General features: G+C 39.7%; 1 protein-coding gene across 1 annotated transcript; it reads left to right on the top strand.

Annotated features, from left to right (window-relative positions):
• The first annotated feature begins 592 nt into the window (after positions 1–592).
• Positions 593–17,123, top strand: LOC137891921 (zinc metalloproteinase-disintegrin-like MTP9). Its single transcript, XM_068736755.1, has 23 exons — positions 593–743; positions 2,256–2,362; positions 3,075–3,148; positions 3,244–3,319; positions 4,621–4,697; positions 5,157–5,355; positions 5,450–5,515; positions 5,799–5,861; positions 5,942–6,111; positions 6,201–6,282; positions 6,374–6,516; positions 7,342–7,528; positions 7,807–7,896; positions 8,779–8,977; positions 11,428–11,533; positions 11,646–11,814; positions 11,894–11,974; positions 12,095–12,179; positions 13,592–13,712; positions 13,802–13,961; positions 14,050–14,088; positions 15,299–15,349; positions 15,600–17,123. The coding sequence occupies exons 1-23, from the start codon at positions 674–676 to the stop codon at positions 15,693–15,695; spliced, it is 2,511 nt and encodes an 836-aa protein (XP_068592856.1). The 5' UTR covers positions 593–673; the 3' UTR covers positions 15,696–17,123.
• The last annotated feature ends 2,666 nt before the right edge of the window (positions 17,124–19,789 follow it).

Genomic DNA, 19,789 nt, shown 5'->3' with positions numbered 1-19,789 from the left:
CTATAACCTAGAGAAAAACCTTTACAGAACCTTTGGGGAAATTTACAAATATTATTTCACGGTATAATACAGTAAACTAGGCCCTACATAGTACATTAGTCTACTATATGTTTTTACACACAGTAGTAAAACACTGAGATAATAACCCCAGAACATGGTAACGTTACTGATTTGTAATTTTGAATATAATATAATGATATAATAATAAATTAAATAACGTTTATTCATGAACAGTTAATTGAGTTTTAGTGACTCAATGAGTGAAGTTAGTGTCAACGGTTCAGTGCTGCTTCCGGTCCGTTGAGCCGTTGATATATCAATTAATGGGACATTATTAAGAATTATTACTCCAATAACACATTTTTCGTTTAAGAATTTCTCCCACTATCAACTTAAAAAAACAACGTCTGCCTTGATAGTTCCCCACATAGATTATAAGATCATCAGATACGAGCTCGCCGTAAACGTTAGCTAGCTAGCGCTTTTATTTTGATATGTTTTATTCCACCGGAAATCTCTTTTTTTTTTTTTGCACGTTTTACGTCTAATCATAGCTCACTTGACTGTTCTTTATTCCGGTAAATATGTGAGGAGGCGATAAGAACCAACCGGAGGAGGAGCTTTCCTCGGAAGAGCTGCTATCGATGATTCACGGTGAGAGTTAACGGGTAAGATGAGCGGAGGTGACCGAGCAGAGCGCACCATGCTGGGGGTGAACATGGTCTCACTGTGGCTGATGTGCGGTAAGTCTTCAATTACATTATAAATACTTTTATTATGAGAGAACTGTTTTCCGACATTAGAACAGTTGAAGGATTGTTTGAACAGGAAACGGTTGTTGCTTATTATAATGGCATTAATTGTGTTGTTTGGAAAACTACATTAAAAAAAGTATTTGTTGTTGTTTTAATGTTTTTTGGTCATTAACAATAAAATTCAACAAGTGGACAGCTTCTTAAGAGTGTAAATGTCCTCCACCTAGAAACGCTAGGAAATCATTATTATTCTAAGGAAAGCACACCAGAGACCGTTTCCTTATAAAACAATTAAAAAAATGTCCAATATATTGATTTTATTTCCTTTAAACTCCATAAATATTGGAGTTTTAAAGGAGCCCTCTCGCCTTTTTAAATCTCTAAAACTTAGAAGCACTAAATCGAGGTTCCGGAGAAGCTGATATCCTGCAGGCCACTCTTTATCTAGTGGGTCCTGTGATGTTGTTGCTAAACTCCCTACAGGTGCTATAGTGTTGTTTGTATCTTTGGTGTTCGTAGGATTGTATTTGACCCTTTTGTTTGATGATTTTTTGATTCTACGGATACGTTTTAAACTTTGTTTAATGTGTTTCGTGCTCTGTGAGTGACTCGTCACTATTTTCCTCTTTCTCTGTCTTTAAGACAAATAAACCATGTTGATGTGGCAATACATTTTAGAATTGTTTCAAAAAGAGTGTACTTAATGATAACACACTTTACGTTGTCATTATTTTATAGATTATTGGTGTTACTCAACTTTTCAATGACAGTCATACAATTTGAACCCTTTTCCAACTATTCCACTTCACTTTCTGACACATTTATCCAGCTTTCACACCGTAGTTGTGTTTAGAGTTTAGCAGTTTGGATTATTTTTGTTGATACATTTGCTCCAAGTGTTCAGAATTGAGTGCTTAGTTTACATTTTTGTGAACTATGTTTTTTTGGGGAATGTCAGCACAGACATCCAGGTTGTAATACTGAAATATATAAATATTGCAATACTTTAATCAGTGGTGCATAAGCTCCTTTATCTATAGATGGTGACTTTACACACATTTATTTACATGTATACAGTATATATTTATACTAAAAGTAACGGGTCTGAATACTTGAGTAAAAATACCGAAGTATTACCAGAAAAATGTAATTGAAGTATCAAATGTAAAGTACTCACTATGCAAACTGGGCTCCTATCAGAGTGAAAGATTTAAAAATATAATAATTTGTACTGTAAAGAAGATTAAAATTGTTGTTTTAGGACTAGAGAAGTATAAAGTATAAATTGAATATACTTAAGTAAAGTAAAACTACCTCAAAACTGTGCTTCAGTACAATACTTAAGTACGTCGCACCGCTGAAAAGAGGAAATATAAACGTAAACATAAAAGAAGTGTTGATTACTATCCAAGTCTGTCAAACACATTGAAGGGCCGATTGAAGTTACTTCACATATTCAGTGTGAACGTTAAATAACGGTGTTTTGTTTGTTGTGTGCAGTTTGTGTCGTGCAGACTTCGGGGATGTTGTCTCATGTGGAGAAGTACGAGGTGGTCACACCTCAGAGACTTCAGGGGAGACAGAGGAGGAGCCTGCAGGACCACCAGGTGACCTCACCTCACCTGAGATATCACGTTTTAAAACCTAAACTTAACCTTAATTATAATCATCGTTATACATTAGGTACAGGAACATATGTGATCAGCTGAGAGAATGTGAACAATGTTCAAAATGTGACTTTAGTGCAGCTACAGAAGTGTCGACGGCAAAATGTCCTGAAAGATTATTCTGTCAGTGAATTATTATTATTTATTATTATTACTGATTAATTACTGTGCATACAGGATTGTACTGCTGTAGCTAGAAGTAGTTCATTTTACTACTTTCTATACTGTTGGGTCGTTAAATGTAAAAGAGTGCATCATATTTTATGCAAAAAACATAATATAATATAAAAAATTGTCAAATTTGTACAGTAAAAAATACAATACTTCCCTCTGAAATGTGATGTAGTATTAGCGTAAAGTAGTATAAACGTGCAGAGTAAATGTACCTGCTTACTTTTTACTACTGTGTTAAAAAATAACATTAATAACATTAAAATGCTACTTTCACATGTGAGCATAAGTAACAATAATTAATCATATATCATTTACAATAAAAGAGACATTCTGCACTTTTACATTACTGTGGTTTTGCTGTATTTCTTTTACCCGAGTAAAGGATGTGAGAACTTCTCCCTGAACAGCAAAACGATCTCATTTTAATTTTATTTGTTATCAATAGTTGTTTTGTGACTGACGGACATTTTTCAAACAGCTTTATCCTGATACGGTTCAGTACGAGTTGACCATTGAAGGGAGGAAACACACAATTCAACTGGAAAAAAACAGGTTAACACCGTTTTTTAATTGCAAGTTAGATTGAATCTTTAAAAAAAAAAAAAATGTATATACAATATTTAAATATTCTATATTTTATTTTACAGTAATCTCATTGGGAGAGGCTTCACTGAAACACATTATTCAGAAGATGGAAAAAGGGTGACGACGTCACCAAATGAGGTGAGACTTTGATTTAATTTACCTCTGAAGCTTTAAAACCTGTTAAGCCCGACAAACCCAAATTCGGGTCCGCTGTAGCATTTACTGTCGAAAAAAGTCCATTTATGCATGTGTACAATTTATGAATATGTAAATGTTATATACCAAAAACAAATTAAAGATCTGGGTAAAACAAACAATCTAAGACATTTTTACAAACTCCAAACACCAGTCTACACGACTATTATACGCGAATAAAAGATTTATCACAATATCACGTATTTCTAGCCATAACTTGCTCTTCTCCGAGTTAGCATCACAAAGCTCACGGTTAGCATAGACAACCGAGATAGCAAAAAGCACGAGCATTCGACACAGATTCCAGAACTACCACCAGAACGTCTCTCCGGTAAACCATCACAAGGCTGTGAGCAAACAAACACCAGAAACACAATGCGCAATATCCTTCAAAATCATACAAAGCTCCTTACCTTTTTGTTGTTCTGCTGTAAATCTCCGCTTAATTCCATCAACAATATTTCTACGTATTTCCGGTGCGTCTCTGAAATGTCCCTGTGTAGAAACAAGGGTCTGTCTAACTAGGCGCCGTGGAGGAAGGGATTTTATTTTCGGCGATCTGGGGGAGGTTTGAGCTTTCAACTACAACATTAAAAAAAAATATATATATATATATCAAAACTGGATTATTTTTAAATTGGAGATAAAGAATTTCAATTTGTGCTGTGTTCCATCTTAATGTACTCTTAACCAGTAACATATATACTGATATTTACAAATCTGAACAAATCTCACAAGTGTTAGCTTTCTAAAATACCAAAACTATTAAAATACACCTTATATTCAGACGAAATACACTCTTTACTATGGGTATGCAATTTTCGAGGAGAGGCCTACAAATAGGCTTAGGGCTTAATGAAGACACATTACTGCACAGGTGTTGGTGTCGCAACATGACATTCTAATAAAGTTGTTGATAGTTTGGAAATAAGGTGTTTTCTCTGTTTTTTGACATTTAATTTTTCAAAAAATGTATGGATTCATTGTAAAAAATAATCAAGAGATTTAAAAGGTGCAATGTGTAAGATCTGCATGTTTTTTCCTGCACAGAAATTAATATTTAAAATATCACATTATAGCAAATACACAAAAATGAATGGTACATTTGTATCTGGAAACCTGAGTATTTTGTCCTCAAAGTTATATAAACTTGTCATTTCTCGTCTGTGGAGTTTACACAGAAAGTCTTTGAGAGTAATTGAACACACTGATGTCTTTAATGTGATGAATGTGTTTCTGTCCAGGAGCACTGCTACTATCACGGTCATGTTAAAGGCACGGAGGACTCTTCAGTCAGTGTTGGGATTTGTTCAGGCATTAGGTAAGAAAACTTCCTTTTTTTGTAATTCTTCACTTACATAATCTCCAGTAAGAGTTTCTCAGGTATTTGTGAAATGTGTTGCTTCATGATATTTAGTAATCAGTTAGTTTTTGAAGTCTGCGTAAGTAAAAGCAGCTTTTTATATGATTGAATTGTTACACTGTACCCGCACAATAACTGTATTTGTAGTCTTTTATTTTCCTTTTTATTGTGTCTTTAAATATTGTTCTGATGAATTTATTTACCTTATTTAAACCACTTTGAATCGTGTCTTTTAAAGTTGCCTCGTAGGAAGCTAAAACATAAAACATAAAATTCAGAACAGAACAGATTGATCGATCTGTGTTGACACACTGTAGAGAACTACATCCTTTCCATTCGTCTGTTCGATGGTGTTTATTTTGTACTTCAGGACATCTACAAATGAGGCGTTGCTCCTCTTGTTTTTTGTGCTTCAAGCGGCTTCGTGAGATCCCGGCAGCAGGTTTACTTTATCGAGCCTCTGGGACGGACTGATGATGGTGACCATGCAGTTTACAGACAGAAGCACCTGAAGATCAGCGGCAGGCCCGGCTGTGGCTCCTCCCCCAACGCCACCGCGCCGTACAACCAGGACCAGGGCCCCCGGCTCGCTGGCCTCTTCAGGTCCAGATCGTGGGTAGGTGACATGGGGACGGGTTTTATGGTTTATGGTTTATCCATTTAAGAACATTGTTGTGAAGGTTGTATTTCTGTTTCCTTTTTTCCTTCAGAAAACTAAACCTGTCGCAGGTCCACAGAAGTTTGTGGAGCTGTTTGTGGTGGTGGACAACACTGAGGTAAATATTTGAATTCCTTTACGACAATTTGGCAGCAGGTAAAGTCAGGGACCTGGATCAGTAGCGTCAAAATGATTGAGGTCATGTCCATAAATCGTACGATAAGTAGCTAAAGTCAAAATGATTGAGGTCCTCACCATAAAGCCTAAAATAAGTTGTTAAAGTCAAAATGATCAGGGTCATGTCCATATGTTGTACGATAAATTGATTGTGTAGAAATTATTGTCATGTCAGCAGATTGAATAAATGAATCCAATCATGTTTGTGTCTTCTCTTCCTCTAGTATAAGCAGTATGGAAGCCAGACTAAATCCCGTGTTCTCGGAGCTATAAATCACGTTGACAAGGTAATCTTTGTTTTGGAAGCTCTTAACCGACAGCTCTCAGGGCCTTAACTCCTGAGTAACGTCTCCTCCTCTGCCTGCAGCTGTATCGCCCTCTGAACATCCGCGTCATGCTGGTGGGCTTGGAGATTTGGACGCAGAGAGACTACATTGACGTTGACATTAATTCGGAGACCACCCTGGACAATTTCCTCCTGTGGCGACAGGCCGATCTCCTGCAGAGGGAGAACCACGACAATGCCCAGTTTGTGACGTGAGGACCGGTCTTAGACGTCTGAGCAGATGTTGAACAAAGCGATGCTGCCGGTTTGACCTGATGTTTGACTTTTTTTCCTTCAACAGTGGGAAAGATTTTGACGGAGATACAGTCGGACTGGCAAATAAGTTTGCCATGTGCACTGGAAACTCAGGTGGAGTCAATCAGGTATTAAAAAAACGACTTTGCTTGCATGAATCCTTTTAAGAACTGGAGATGAAGGGAGTTTATTGATATTCTTCCTTCATTTCTCTTTCAGGACCACCATGACAACCCAATAGGCCTCGCCTCCACCATCGCTCATGAGATGGGACATAATTTTGGCTTGTCCCACGACGCTGCAGGTTGTCTGTGCGGTCCATCTTACAGCAGTGGGAATTGTGTGATGGCAGAGAAGCTCAGGTGAGGACCTCTAGGTCTGTCTTGCTGCAGCTTATATTTATTTTTGCAAGGTACAAAACATTTGTAAGTATCATATTTCAGCCAGAACATCATGAACTTTCAGCTTGTACTTACAGAATATGTGGCAAAAGTACAGTATGTACACAAAGCCGTGTCCTTGGTTTGAGCTACTTCAGCTCCAATTAAGGGAAATCACCCGGCTACAGATGATAGAGTTCGTCCAGCAGTTTGTGTTCGTCTCTTTCTTGTTTCAACATTAAAATCCCCGGTCCAAAGAGCCAGCTTCACATAGTAATGGTTTTCCCAGTTTGGTGTAGAAGAACTTGTCTGATCTGCTCAGAGTCCTGACCTAGTCCTGGACTGTGAGCCAGACATGATCACCAACATCAGTGTTGGACCTCACCAAAGCTTCGGCTATACTTTCTACAAGAACGGTCGCACGGACGTGAGCCGACTTAGGATCCTGACGAGGAAACATTTTGATATTTTAACCTCTGGTGCAGGTTTCTCCTCGAAGCAAACCGATATTCTCAAAGCTGCTCAAAGTTCTCCAGTTTCTCCGTCCATCCACGTCCGCGTAGCTAGAAAATGTTGGATGTACACGGACGACGACAACGTGCGTCTCATGTGTCCGAATGGGAGCAAATCCTTTCAGCAGGTTTAACGTCTGGTGGAAAGACTTAAACCAGGAGAGTGGAGGCCGTTACAGCTGCAAATGAATGGCCATAGTTGTAGCCAATTATGGCCAAGTGTATATACTGGTTTAAGCTCTATCTTAAATCAGAATCACAACATGAAAGCCGAAATCTCTTTGCTCCTCTTCAGGACAGGAAATCAGGTGTTCCCGGAGTTCTTCAGCGGCTGCAGTGTGGAGCAGCTCGCTGAGTTCATGGAGCGAGCTCAGCCCAGCTGCTTGTTCAAACCCAGCTCCAGTCGGAGCATCGCCGCGGGCCCGAGTTGCGGCAACGCCCTGCTGGACCCCGGAGAGGAGTGTGACTGCGGCACTGTGGAGGTAAAACCTTGGAAAGTTTAAATATATCCTTTGGTGAGGAAAGATACCATTTAGGATCTCTGTTTTAGCTGACTGGTGTGGTTTCCTGTGAGCTAATAAAAGGAGAATAAGGCATTTGTGATTCAGAGCATGCCAAGCTGGAGTTTGGCCTCAAAAAAGTGAAATAGTTTTCCTGTGTGCTCACAGCAGCGAGACAACATTCTTGGCAGAGATGCTGCTTGTGTGGGGGATTTAAATCTGATTTGTTTTGAAAAACTAAAGAATATGTTTTTCTGTAGGAATGCAAGAACTCTTGTTGTAACGCCTCAACATGTCGCCTGACGGAAGGATCCCAGTGTGCTCATGGACAATGCTGTGACAAATGCCAGGTACTTCAGCTTCCATTAATGTAGCTCTTAAAGTGGGTAAGCAGGCTAATATTTGCTAATTAGCACCCAAAGCACAGCTGAGGCTGATGGGATGTCATAAAGCAAAGTATTAGACAAATAAAAACGTTGAAAAAGGTTATAAGAATGTCTCCAGAGGGGGGACATGAATATACCATATTTTATGGAAATCCATCCAATATTGGTTCACTCAGAACCACAGATGTGAACCTCATGGTGGCACTTAAGTCAAGTCTTTAGAATTCATCCTCTGGGGATCATGAATGTCTAAACAAAGCTTTGTGCAAATCGGTTCAGTAGAAGTTGAAATTTCACACTGGCTGAATGAAAACTTTGACCGGTTGATTGTACTAGCCAAGGAGTCAGAAAATCATCTAAGACATTATGATTCATCCTCTGGGGACCATGAATTTATAAATAAAGTTGTGTGCCATTCCTTCAGATATTTAACACTGGATAAATGATCTAACGTTTGCATTAGCGGACGATTCAGAGCATCATCAGTCAGTAGGATTCAACCTCTAGGAACATGAATGTGTGTGCCAAATTTCATGGCAATCCATCCAACAGCTGTTGAGATATTTCAGTCTGGACCAAACATACAGACACACCCTGCGTCTGGCTAATAACTGAGGACATTAAAACAGCGACAGGAGGAGGTTACTCTTCAAACAACATTGAAACAGCAGCGGTTTGATAATAACAGGAAACAGAGGGTGATGTCCTGCTATTTCCATGTTATGTACTTCACCACATCCTTCCTCAAATGACAGTTTCAAAGACTGGAAGTCATGCAATATGACATAGCTAATTACATATATTGTTTTATCCATCGAATCACCTGAAATGTGCTTTAACCCACAGTTCAAACAGGCTGGAAGTGTGTGCAGAGAGTCAGCCGGCGACTGCGATCTGTCTGAATACTGCACTGGCGCGTCGGAGGAGTGTCCCGAAGACGGCTTTGAGATGAACGGCAAACCCTGCTACGACCAGGCCCAGGGCTACTGCTACAACGGACAATGCCCCACACATCAGCAGCACTGCTGGAGGCTGTTTGGACCAGGTACCCTCCCCACACAAAGACACTGTTTCCTCTTTTTTCTTTTCAAAATAGGAAGCCGAGCCTCCAGGAGTCTGTTTCTAGCAGTCTCAGTAAATTTCACCGTCACATGGTGGAAACGGCTCTTTCTAAGAAAGACCGCGTCAATAGTGTGCTTTTGTATTATATAAAAGGACTACAGAAGGTTTGATGAATAGCACTCTCACAGAAATATAGCAGAGTCTCTGCATCTACAAAAGAAGTGAGTATTTAAAAATACCACTTTAATCCATCTCTTGTCCTTGAACCCACACTAACCCACACTGTCTGAAAAATGTGTGAATGTGGTAAAAAAAAAAATATTTGGTCGCATCTTGAGTGACTGAGTTCTGAGGTTGGTAAGATTCACTGAGCTCCTCAGATACCCAAATATTACCTTTTAAACTCGAGGGTCCCCCATTTGGACGCAAAAGTCAAAAAATTGTACACTGTCTAGTGTACAAATTGACTGCCAAAGAACCCACGAAGAACGAATATAGTGATGTTATAGTTCTGGAGAAACCTCAGCGACCTGGGAACAACATGAACTACGCCACTTCTACATGAGACAAACACATCTCCCATACGGCAAGTTTCCAAATACCAAAATATCATAAATCATAACTCCATAACTCAAGAACTGACCAGAGAAAACAGCTGCTACTGATCGTTAGCTACGTGCTAGCTCCGGAAGAGCAGCATGAAAAAGCATGTCCGTTTGACACAGATTACGGCGATATATTCCATTTCTCTCCCCGGTAAACCATCGCAGAGCTGTTCAGCATCAAACACAGAAAAGTCACACAGTTTTATGGAATATTGTACTCACTTTTGGTCGAGTCTCAGCGAAAAAATGAAATATTTCCGTACTTCCACGTCTCTGTGTTCCAGCTGCATCCGCTCTGTGAGAATCCATTGTTGAAGTCTCCGACACTCCTCCCCTTGTTGGGAGGGATGTAAGTCTCAGCAAATTGGATTTCAGATCTGACATCAGATGGGACGTTTTTCATTCCCATTGGCTAATAGTGCTGTCAATCATCTAACTTTCAATTCCCTGCAATTCTATTGGCTTCTACAGTTCGAAGGAGGGCTCAATGGCGCAAATCGGAGAAAGGGGGGCTGAGCTGCAGCCCTGAACGGAGACACAGAGCAGGATCTGAAATGAACACAGAGACTAGAAAGGGCCTAGAAAGGATCCTGGCCTTCAAATGAAGCCCAAACTGCTCTGTTTAGATGTATTGAACATCATAAGTGATGTATACAAGTTAAATATATAGTTTGGTACATGATAAGTTAAAATAACACACATTTTGCAACATGTGTAAAAGTGTAAACATTGGAATCCTTGCCTGAAATCTCTGTACTAGATCCTCTCTAGCTTATGAATACTTCACTTGATCTAAGTAAAAATGTGTATAGAGATCCTCAACATATAGATCTATGATCTGGGAGAGCTTGAAAGCTTGGATCTACATGATTTCTAAAAGAAAATACCCTGAAATTGATTTTTTTTTCAGGCGAAAATTTGAATTTTCAATTTGTGCTGTGTGCCATCTTAATATGCTCTTAACCAGTAACATATATACTAATATTTACACATATCAACACACCTCACAAGTGTTAGGCTTATTTTAATCCCAAAAGTATTAAAATAGCCCTTACAGTTGCAACGCTACACTCATCCTAGTATGGGTATGCTTTTTTCGAGCGGAGGCCTAAAAATACGCCTAGTGTTTAAAAGGTAGGACTAGGATCTGGAATCATATATACATACAGTACAAGTATGTATATGTTGCGTTTTTATTCATATTTAAGGTGTTGCGTATCCCAATTGCACCAAATTTGATAACGCACTCTGCGGGGTTCCCAGTAAAATACACGCCAAGTATGAAGCATATCCGATGAACGGTTCTCAAGTTACGCGAAGAACACACAGATTCTTTGCTTTGATTCTTCAGTTCGCTTTCGTATCCGCTCAGCAAACCCAAGACTCTGTATGGTGTGTATGGCTGCACCGCTCGTAATGGAAATATTCTGGATGTGATTTCCCCGAAAAATATACTTACTAAAAGTAAAAGTTGTGGCACAAACGTATAACCTCCACTGGCCAATCAGTGGATTTGTGATTACAAAATCATTCTGTGAATTTCTCCAAATTTGGCACAAACATCCACTTGGACCCAAGCATGATCTGATTACTGGTGGTCGAAGGTCACTGTGAAAACTCAATAATTCACATGCTAATTATGACAATTTCACAAAAATGTCAATAACAGGATAAAATGATGATCAGACGGGGATGTAAACTGCATCTTGTCTGGTTGGTGGAGGCGTACAACTTTATCTTCTCTTACTTTTCATACATTTTTGTTTGGTCTCCTGGCATGAATACGCCATAATTCAAGAGGTTAACTATGAATAATTTTTCTCCTCAGGGGCCAAAGTTGGATCAGATGTGTGTTTCAACCTGAACAGACGGGGCGAAGAAGGCGCTAACTGTGGCAGGAACAAATTCGGCACATACATCCCCTGCGCTGCACCGTACGTATCATCATAGTCCGGCTCGCTTTCTGTCCAAAAGTTTATCACAAAAATAAGCAAATAAAACACATTCAATGTTGTATGTTTGAAGCTATTTTTTTTTTTTTTGCAGGAATCTCATGTGTGGATCTATGTTTTGTGGAGGAGGAGGCGAGTCCATCACAGGTAAAAGGGCAGCGTACACTGTGTACAACAGCATCGAATGTAAACTGGCTGTGGACGACGATAAGACCAGAAACATGGACATGGTGCCCAGAGGAACCAGATGTGGACCCAATAAGGTAAAAGCGGGGAGACACGTTAAATTCGTTACGTTACTGATGTTGGACGTTTTGCTCAGAATCAAACATTTGTTCGCAGGTTTGCCTCGGCAACAGATGTGTGGATATGGCGGTTTATGGGAAAAAGGGCGATTGTGAAAAGAAATGCAACAACAATGGGGTGAGTTCTGTTCAGGGTTTAAAAAATAACTTGCAGCTGTTTTGAATTTGTCTCTTCTGGAGACAGAAGTTGCTCTAGACTCGGATGTTTAAATGAACGTTATTTGCGTTTGATCCTCAGGTGTGTAATCACAAGAAAGAGTGCCACTGTAATCCTGGCTGGGCTCCACCGTACTGTGACATCCAGTATGCAGATTTACCTCAAGGTACAGGACCTCATGACAGCACAGTGTGCGGTCGGTTTAGACCGTCAGCACTCAGTGAGCAGCACTCACACAAACACAGGTCACACCTGATGAGTCATTCTTCCAGTAAGAAACATGAATGATTCATTGTGATCTCCTATTTCTTCCAGCATCGACCTAATCAAGTTGTCCTGATGCTGTAGATCTAAAAACTGACCTCAGTTAAGAGTCATGATAAGTTTCTTTATCTTAATCCCCAGACTATCAACTTATAAAACGATAGAATAAAAGTAGTGACCTTTCACATGTGATATGATAGTTTGCTCAGTGATTGTGCAACTATTCGGTCTTCACAGTAAACGGTTAAAAACACAAATAAAAGAAGGAAGAAGAGACACTTTGCAGACGAAAATACTTTGGTACTCGGTGTACAACACTTTCACCAGAACAAAGAGCTCCTTAAACCTGTAGTTTCAGTAAACTGCTCGATTGTGTGTTTTCCCCCAAATTATGGTGAAATATGTTGATGAACAAAAGAAATGATAATATGACGGAGATGGTGTACAACGGACTATTTGGAAAAGACAGAAGCTTTCTTGTTTTTTTGTTTTGCTGAGGCATTCTACAGTTTTTGGCCTTCTCGTTGTCATACTTCTACCACCATGACAAAAGAAAGCTCCTCTTTTGTTTAAACAAGATCCTTTTTACATTATTACAATTTATTTTTGCAATTACTATACATCAAATTATTCTGTTTAAATGAAAAACCATCATTATAGCTTCTTAAGTAACAATAACTTTCATTATAAATCCAAATCTGCATCTCATTACAACACGAAACACACGCTAAGTCGATACGTTGTTACTGTACAACAAAGAGAAACATCCCGTCTGTGCATAAAGAGACTCTATAACTTAACGAGCTTAATGAGAAACTGAGCTAATATTTAGTATTTATAGTGGCAGCAACACGCTGCCATAATTCAGAGCATCTTCTTCTCCATTTTACGTGTTTTTAGCATAGACTGTATGTAAGAAGTGGACGGAGTCGTCGTGATGACACCTTTTGGTTTGTGGACTGTGGTCAGTGGGTTGCAGGCTAAGATTTTCTAATTAGTTTTGCAGGCGTTCAATCAATAAATAAACTAAATTGGCCAAATTTAGTCTGACGATGCTTAATGCAAAGTCAGAGGAAGTTATTGCAATTCATCCTCTGAGGAGCATGAATGCCTGAACTAAGTTTCTAGACAATCCATCTAATAGTCCGAAGAAGCGGACCGATTGAGCGGCATTTCTGTCCCTACGGTCACACCGCTAGCCTGAGACGTATAAACAGAGTGGATTTAAGAGCTACGTACAGTTTCATGTATATAAAAGGACTAAAACAGCAGACTTAGTGTGTGTTACAATGTGCCACTCTTCCCCGTCTGCAGGTCAGAGTGGGATAATAGCCGGAGTGTGTGCGGCCATCTCCATCCTCCTGCTGGTCGCTGCAGTGACTGCAGGGCTGCTGTGCTGCAAGAAGGACAACGTGGACAACTACACCTCCAAAAGGTGGCCGATTTCATCCCCTCACATTCGTCTCCTTTGTGTTCGTCTCAGACTTCACCAGCTGAATATACGTTTTTCTTTATTTTTCACAGGAAAGTGCACTCGGCTCCAGACAGGCTGAACCCCATGTTTCAGGAGCAAAGTGTGAAAGACAGACCTCTGATAAGTCCGCCCACGTTCATGGAGTCGACAGCAGCACAAGCCTGCGCTCCTCTGATCGTCACTGTGAGTCCCAGCAGAGCTGCTCCTCAGGTACAGACAGCACGCACCACGTGTTCACAGATGACGTGATTAAAATGCAAAATAACTGAGATACTCACGAACTGCCTTCTTCTTCCAGCCGCCGAAGAAACTCTCCTCAGCGCCGCAAACTGAGCCGGTAAGCTTTAGAAGAACACAAACAACTCGCAACGTGATCTGATCTCTGCATAATGCAGACTGAGGATCGCATTCAGAGGCTAAAGTTCAGAGACTTTGATAATGCATGGAGATAAATATCTGTATTCAGACATGTGGTGAGCAACTATCTGTGGTTTTATTACCGTAAACAAACGAAACGACCAAAACCAAGTCTCAATAATTTCCTAAAACAGCTGCTGACTGTAGTTTTGATCAAATAAACAGGAGTAAATAGTGCATTTGTTTTGGGACTATTTTCAGCAGCGGATGAATCCACATTTGGTGCGCTAGTGAGTGTTAGTATGTGTGATTGAGTCAGAATAAACTACAGTGTGTTTGTGGGGATGAAGGTACAACAGTGAGGCTCATTGATGTGTTTTTGATCAATGGAGATCACTGTACGCCGAAACAAGCAGATTCAAAAGCAGTTTCTAACCTTCAGGCCGTCACTCTGATGTCAATAACTCTCCAACAACAAATCAGCCACTGTTGCTGTTAAAGATTATCATTTGTTATCTCAAGAACGCCCACCAGGAGCTCGAGGAACTGATTAGATTGTTTGTGGTCAAATGATCACTGTGACCTCACAAAACACGTTTATTGGGCCATAACTCAAGATTTGATATGTTGATTATGACAATTTCACACCAATGTCTAAAAGGATAAAATGATGAAGGGATGACATTTTGGACAAACTTGGATGTAAACTGTAAACTTGACTGGTTGGTGGAGGGATACATAATGCTAGTTTAATAAGTCCCACACTTTATTTACAGTAGAGATATATTTACATGCACATACTGTACGTACTCATAGAGTCCATGTACATACACGCACTATTTATTTTGTTTACAACTTACTGAATGCTTTTTGTTTATAGACGTTTTATTTAAAAAATGTTGTTGGTCATTGGTGCTTTATATATATATATATATATATATATATATATACATATATATATATATATATGTATGTATGTATGTATGTGCTGCATACTTGGGCCAATAAATATGATTGTGAGGCTCAGGGGAAGAAGAGAGATCAGGCTTTGAGACACATGCAGTACTTTTATATGTTCCCTGTTGGTTTTGGTCTTTTCGTGGGATTTGTTAATAAGTAATATATAGAATATCACCAGACTCGTGCTTTAACTCTGAATCAAAGACAAATGTCTTCTTCTTCTTCACCAGACAAAACCTCTACCTCCATCTAAACCGTTACCTCCTCTGAATAAAACACAGGTGAGTCACTTCTTACTGCTCAGCGGTGAAGCTGACCAACCAACAGTTTTGATAATTGATTCATAATTTAAATAAGTTTGTGAAGCAAAAACAAGCCAAACATTTGTTGGTTCCAGCGTCTTCATCAGTTGAGACAGTTTCTTGTGCTGCTGCAACATGTTTTCTATCATGACTCAAAGCCACCAAATACATTCACAAGTAGCAACGTGCTATTTATAAATGTGTCTAAAATGCATCTTTTGTTTTCCAGTGTATTGCAGCCAAACCTCCTCCTCCTCCCGTCCCTCCAGTTAAACCCAGCCCTCCTCGGCTCCCAGCGAAGCCACAACTTCATAGACTCACGTGAAGGTCTCACTGAAAGAATCGGCTTTCACATCCAGCATGTGGTTATACATTTACAAAGAGAGGGATCAAAGAGTCTGGAAAAGTTGACTCTTTGTCTTAAAGATGGCCGACTGAAAATGTCTCTGATGACCAGCAGCTTCACAGCAGCTGTGGGAAAAAAAAACAAAAACGTTTTAAGTTGTCTCATGACAGCGTGAGCAGAATGGTGCTCACATGAAAATAGTACTTTTTAAATGTTTATTTAATGTCTGTGCAAGGGACCGTATGAAAATGATTAGAGTGTGAAGGGTTATGTTATTCTAAGAAGTATTTTCTAATCTGAGAGGTAATTGTTAGAAAACAGAGAGGCTGGAACACCTGGGATGCACTATTTTATATTTGTTATAATTATTAATGTGACGTTTGGTTTGTAGCTCTGTTTTTGGTCTCCACCACCAAATATCTGGGGGTTTTAGCCGCTAAATGCTCCACTATGTTCACCAGCTAGTCTCTAACAGAGTCTGTCTGCTGTTTGCTGCTGAGCAGGTAGAGTACGGCGTGTTTTTAGAGCTTTTTCTCTGAAAACGAGGCTATGACAGCGCCGAGAGTGAAACAGAACAAACTATGAGCTGAAACGCATGATACAGCTCCGTAAAGATCTCGGTTCATCACGACCAGAAACACCTTTTCACGTTGTCATTTCATACTTTGAGAATATAAAAATATTGATCAAAGCCAGTTCCGGGTATCGGTACTACAAAATAACCCAGTACCACGTAGTATCGACATTTCTTAAATCAAACAATACCTGCATCCATTATTTTGTGCCCAGATCTAGAAAGTTTAATAAAGCTGAGCAGAGCCTCAGTTGTCCTCCACACACTAATCATTTCCATACAGTCTCTAAACTGTGTCCAAAGCCAGTTTGTGCCTTCTACAAGGTTCATTTTGTACCACTTTTTTTTTTTGCACTGTACTTGAAAACCTACGAATGGTACTCACAGTATTCAGAGTACTACTAGTATGAGTTTACTGTGGTTCAGCTTGAAACATTTACATGCTCCTTTGTTTCCGGTCCCGAGGGGAGGTGTGTGACGGAGCCTCGAGGAACAAGTAGTAGTTGTTGTTGTTGTTGTTGTATTTTTTTACTGCACTTTTATGTTTCACTGGGTTCATACCTTGGTGGTTAAATCAGCAGGTAATCAGCAGGTAATAAATCACCGACTGGTCTGAAAACTTTGGAGTTTGGAGCGATAACAATCTTCCTTTTTTAATCCGTCGCAACTGAATGAATGTAAAAACTAAATGAATTCCCACGAGAGGCCTCTGCAACAAATATAGTGCACTTCATTACAAAAGTGTGTCGCATTAATATGCAGTTTTTTCTTCAGAAATGTATTTATGTGAATTAATATTTATGCAAAATTATTAAAACTTTCATTTTTCTCAATGAAGTCTGTTGTATTTACTTCTCTGTAACATATTTATTAACCTAGTGAGAAATCTTCTATTGTTTTTCCCAGCAAAACACATCAGTTACCAGTTCATCAGTATTTACTGGTCTCTGGTGGGACGCTGAAGGAAACGGGTCAGAGTGAGTCAGACGTGGAGCTCCCATCATCGACACAAAGGATGATGGGGTTTGGTTGTTTCCGCTTTAACACAGACTCGAGAGTTCTCGTGGGGAAAAAAAAACCAAGAAATTTTGAGGAAAGCTAGCAGTAAGAGTCTGCATTCATGTTCCCCAGAGGATGAATCCCACTGGCTTCCTTTGATTTCTTTTCCTCCAGCGCCACAATGAGATTCACATTTGTAAATTTTGGGGTAAAATGTCTCCACAACTATTGGGTGGAACGCCATGAAATGTTGGCTCAGACATTCATGTTCCTCTGAGGATGAACTGGGATAACTTTTCTGACTCCTCATCTAGTGACATCATCAGATCAAACACTATAATTTGTCCAATCAAATACCTCCAGAATGAATAACATTCCTATCAGCTCTACTGTTTAAGTAAAGCCTCACAGAGAGTACTCAGATGTTCACACTGCGAGCAACAAAAGCTAGAAAACAGCGATTTTCACCACATGAAGTGTTTCTCAAGCGCTCCTTGTCTTAGTCACGTCGCTATCAGCGCTGACAATAAGCTAACGGAATTTTCTTCAGATAAGAGCAGAACAGGGTGAAACAAAAACACGATTTGTTGGATGATTGTCATTTGAAACGCTGAAAAAAATTATAAGAAATATCTTTCTTAACAGCAGTGAGCGCTAAAAGTCCCCATGTAGCCATTTAGTGTTGACAACTTGACAACTTTCTCCATAGATTTAGCAACTTTTTTTCAGCTAGTTTAATTGGAAAAGAGTCAGCAACACCGGCAACAGCTTAATTTCCAGCAGCAGGGCCACAAAGACATCAACAGATACATTGTTAGTTTTTTACTCCATTCCAGACTCAGTCAAGTTCAGACATGTGATATATAAAACACGACAAGAGGCTGAAAAGACTCTCTCTCTCTCTCTCTCTCTCTCTCTCTCTCTCTCTCTCTCTCTCTCTCTCTCTCTCTCTCTCTCTCTCTCTCTCTCTCTCTCTCTCTCTCTCTCCATCAGATGTGTAAACCAGCTGCAGGGATTTTGTTCCCATTCTGCTGGAGATCCGTTCTCAGTTCCTCCCATCTCTATGTGTGCTCTGATCTCTTGCTCACATTACATACTGTTTTTCAAGCTGCTCACAAAAGCAAGCATGACAACTCTGAAACCTACCGAGTCTTTTTACAAACAGACAACAGAAAGACTGTGTTGTACAATACAGATGTAGCAAGTCTTAAACAGTCTCCTTATTGAGTTCAGAGAAAGCACTAATAACCTTTAAACCATCACGAGTAATCAAACTACCTCGTCTCTGACACTACTGTGACATCCTCTCATTGTTCTTCTCATTGCATTGTGCTGTACAGTGTTGTACTTTAGTGTTTGCTGTTGCATTGCTGTACTGATAATATTAGGCTACTACAGATGAGAATTAGCTCTCAAGCTAACTCTAGTACATTTACATTGAGGTGGAAACTGAAATGTTGATAAATATGCTCTGTCCCTGGTGAATAAATAAATACATGGAGACGGTGGATGGTTGAGGCCACACCAAACTGGGGAAACCATTTCTTTATGGAGCCGACTTTGTGCACAAGTTGAAAGAACTAATACACAGCAAACTTTTCTCTTTGTTAGACCCGATGAAGAGTAAACCCTTCGTCACACTAATCCCAGACGTCTAAATTGAAGTGTAAAGTAGAAGGGAGGGAGGAGGGAGTTGCCATGTTTTCTCACTGATTCACTCTGTGATTCAGCTCATAAAACAACTGTTTACAGAGAGCGAGGCTCGTTCTGCAGGAAAAGCTCCGTCTCTGCTTGTTGCTCACTCACATCTCAGATAATGCGCGATGACGACATGCGTCCTCAAAGGGGGGGGGGGGGGGGGGGGGGGTCTGTGTGTCTGCTTTGGTTTGAACTCTAGTTTCAGGATAATCCACAAGAACGAGGTAAAACCACGACAGGTCTTTGTGTGCTTTTAAGGTTTCTGGCTGTGACTCACGTCTCACATTCGGTGATAAATCACTTTAAATGTCAAACAAGACAGTATATCACTGATGAGCTTGTTCATATTTCTGCACCACAGTCATCAAACACTGCTTACGAATCACTTCCACATGTTATAGAACAGACGAGTCCTCAACCGAACCAGAAAACACTTAAAAGTGGTCAGGAGAAGGAAGGAAGGAAGGAGGGAAGGAAGGAAGGAGGATAAGCTCTGTGACTCACTGTTAGTCACTCACTTTGAAGGCTGAGAAACTGGACATTCTCTTACTGGTTACATGGTTGAGTCACATTATCTCCATTGATCTTTTTAATCAGGACAAACTCAAACTGTACTTTTACAAGTTTAACTTGAATAGATTGTGACGTCTTTCTTAAAAGAAAATAAAGAAACTTGTTCACAGAATTAAACTCCATAAAGGTTCTGCTCTCTTTAAACATTTAATACGTATTCAGAGCTTTACTTTAGTAAAAGTACCACTGACAGTGTAGAAATACTCCGTTATGTATTCAAGATCGTACT

The sequence above is a fragment of the Cebidichthys violaceus genome, unplaced genomic scaffold, assembly GCF_023349555.1.
Source record: "Cebidichthys violaceus isolate CVI_PGR_0920_01 unplaced genomic scaffold, fCebVio1.0.p SCAF_72, whole genome shotgun sequence".
Classification (NCBI taxonomy): domain Eukaryota; kingdom Metazoa; phylum Chordata; class Actinopteri; order Perciformes; family Stichaeidae; genus Cebidichthys; species Cebidichthys violaceus.
Note: the sequence above shows the minus strand (reverse complement) of the source record. Positions and strands in the feature narration are given on the sequence as shown.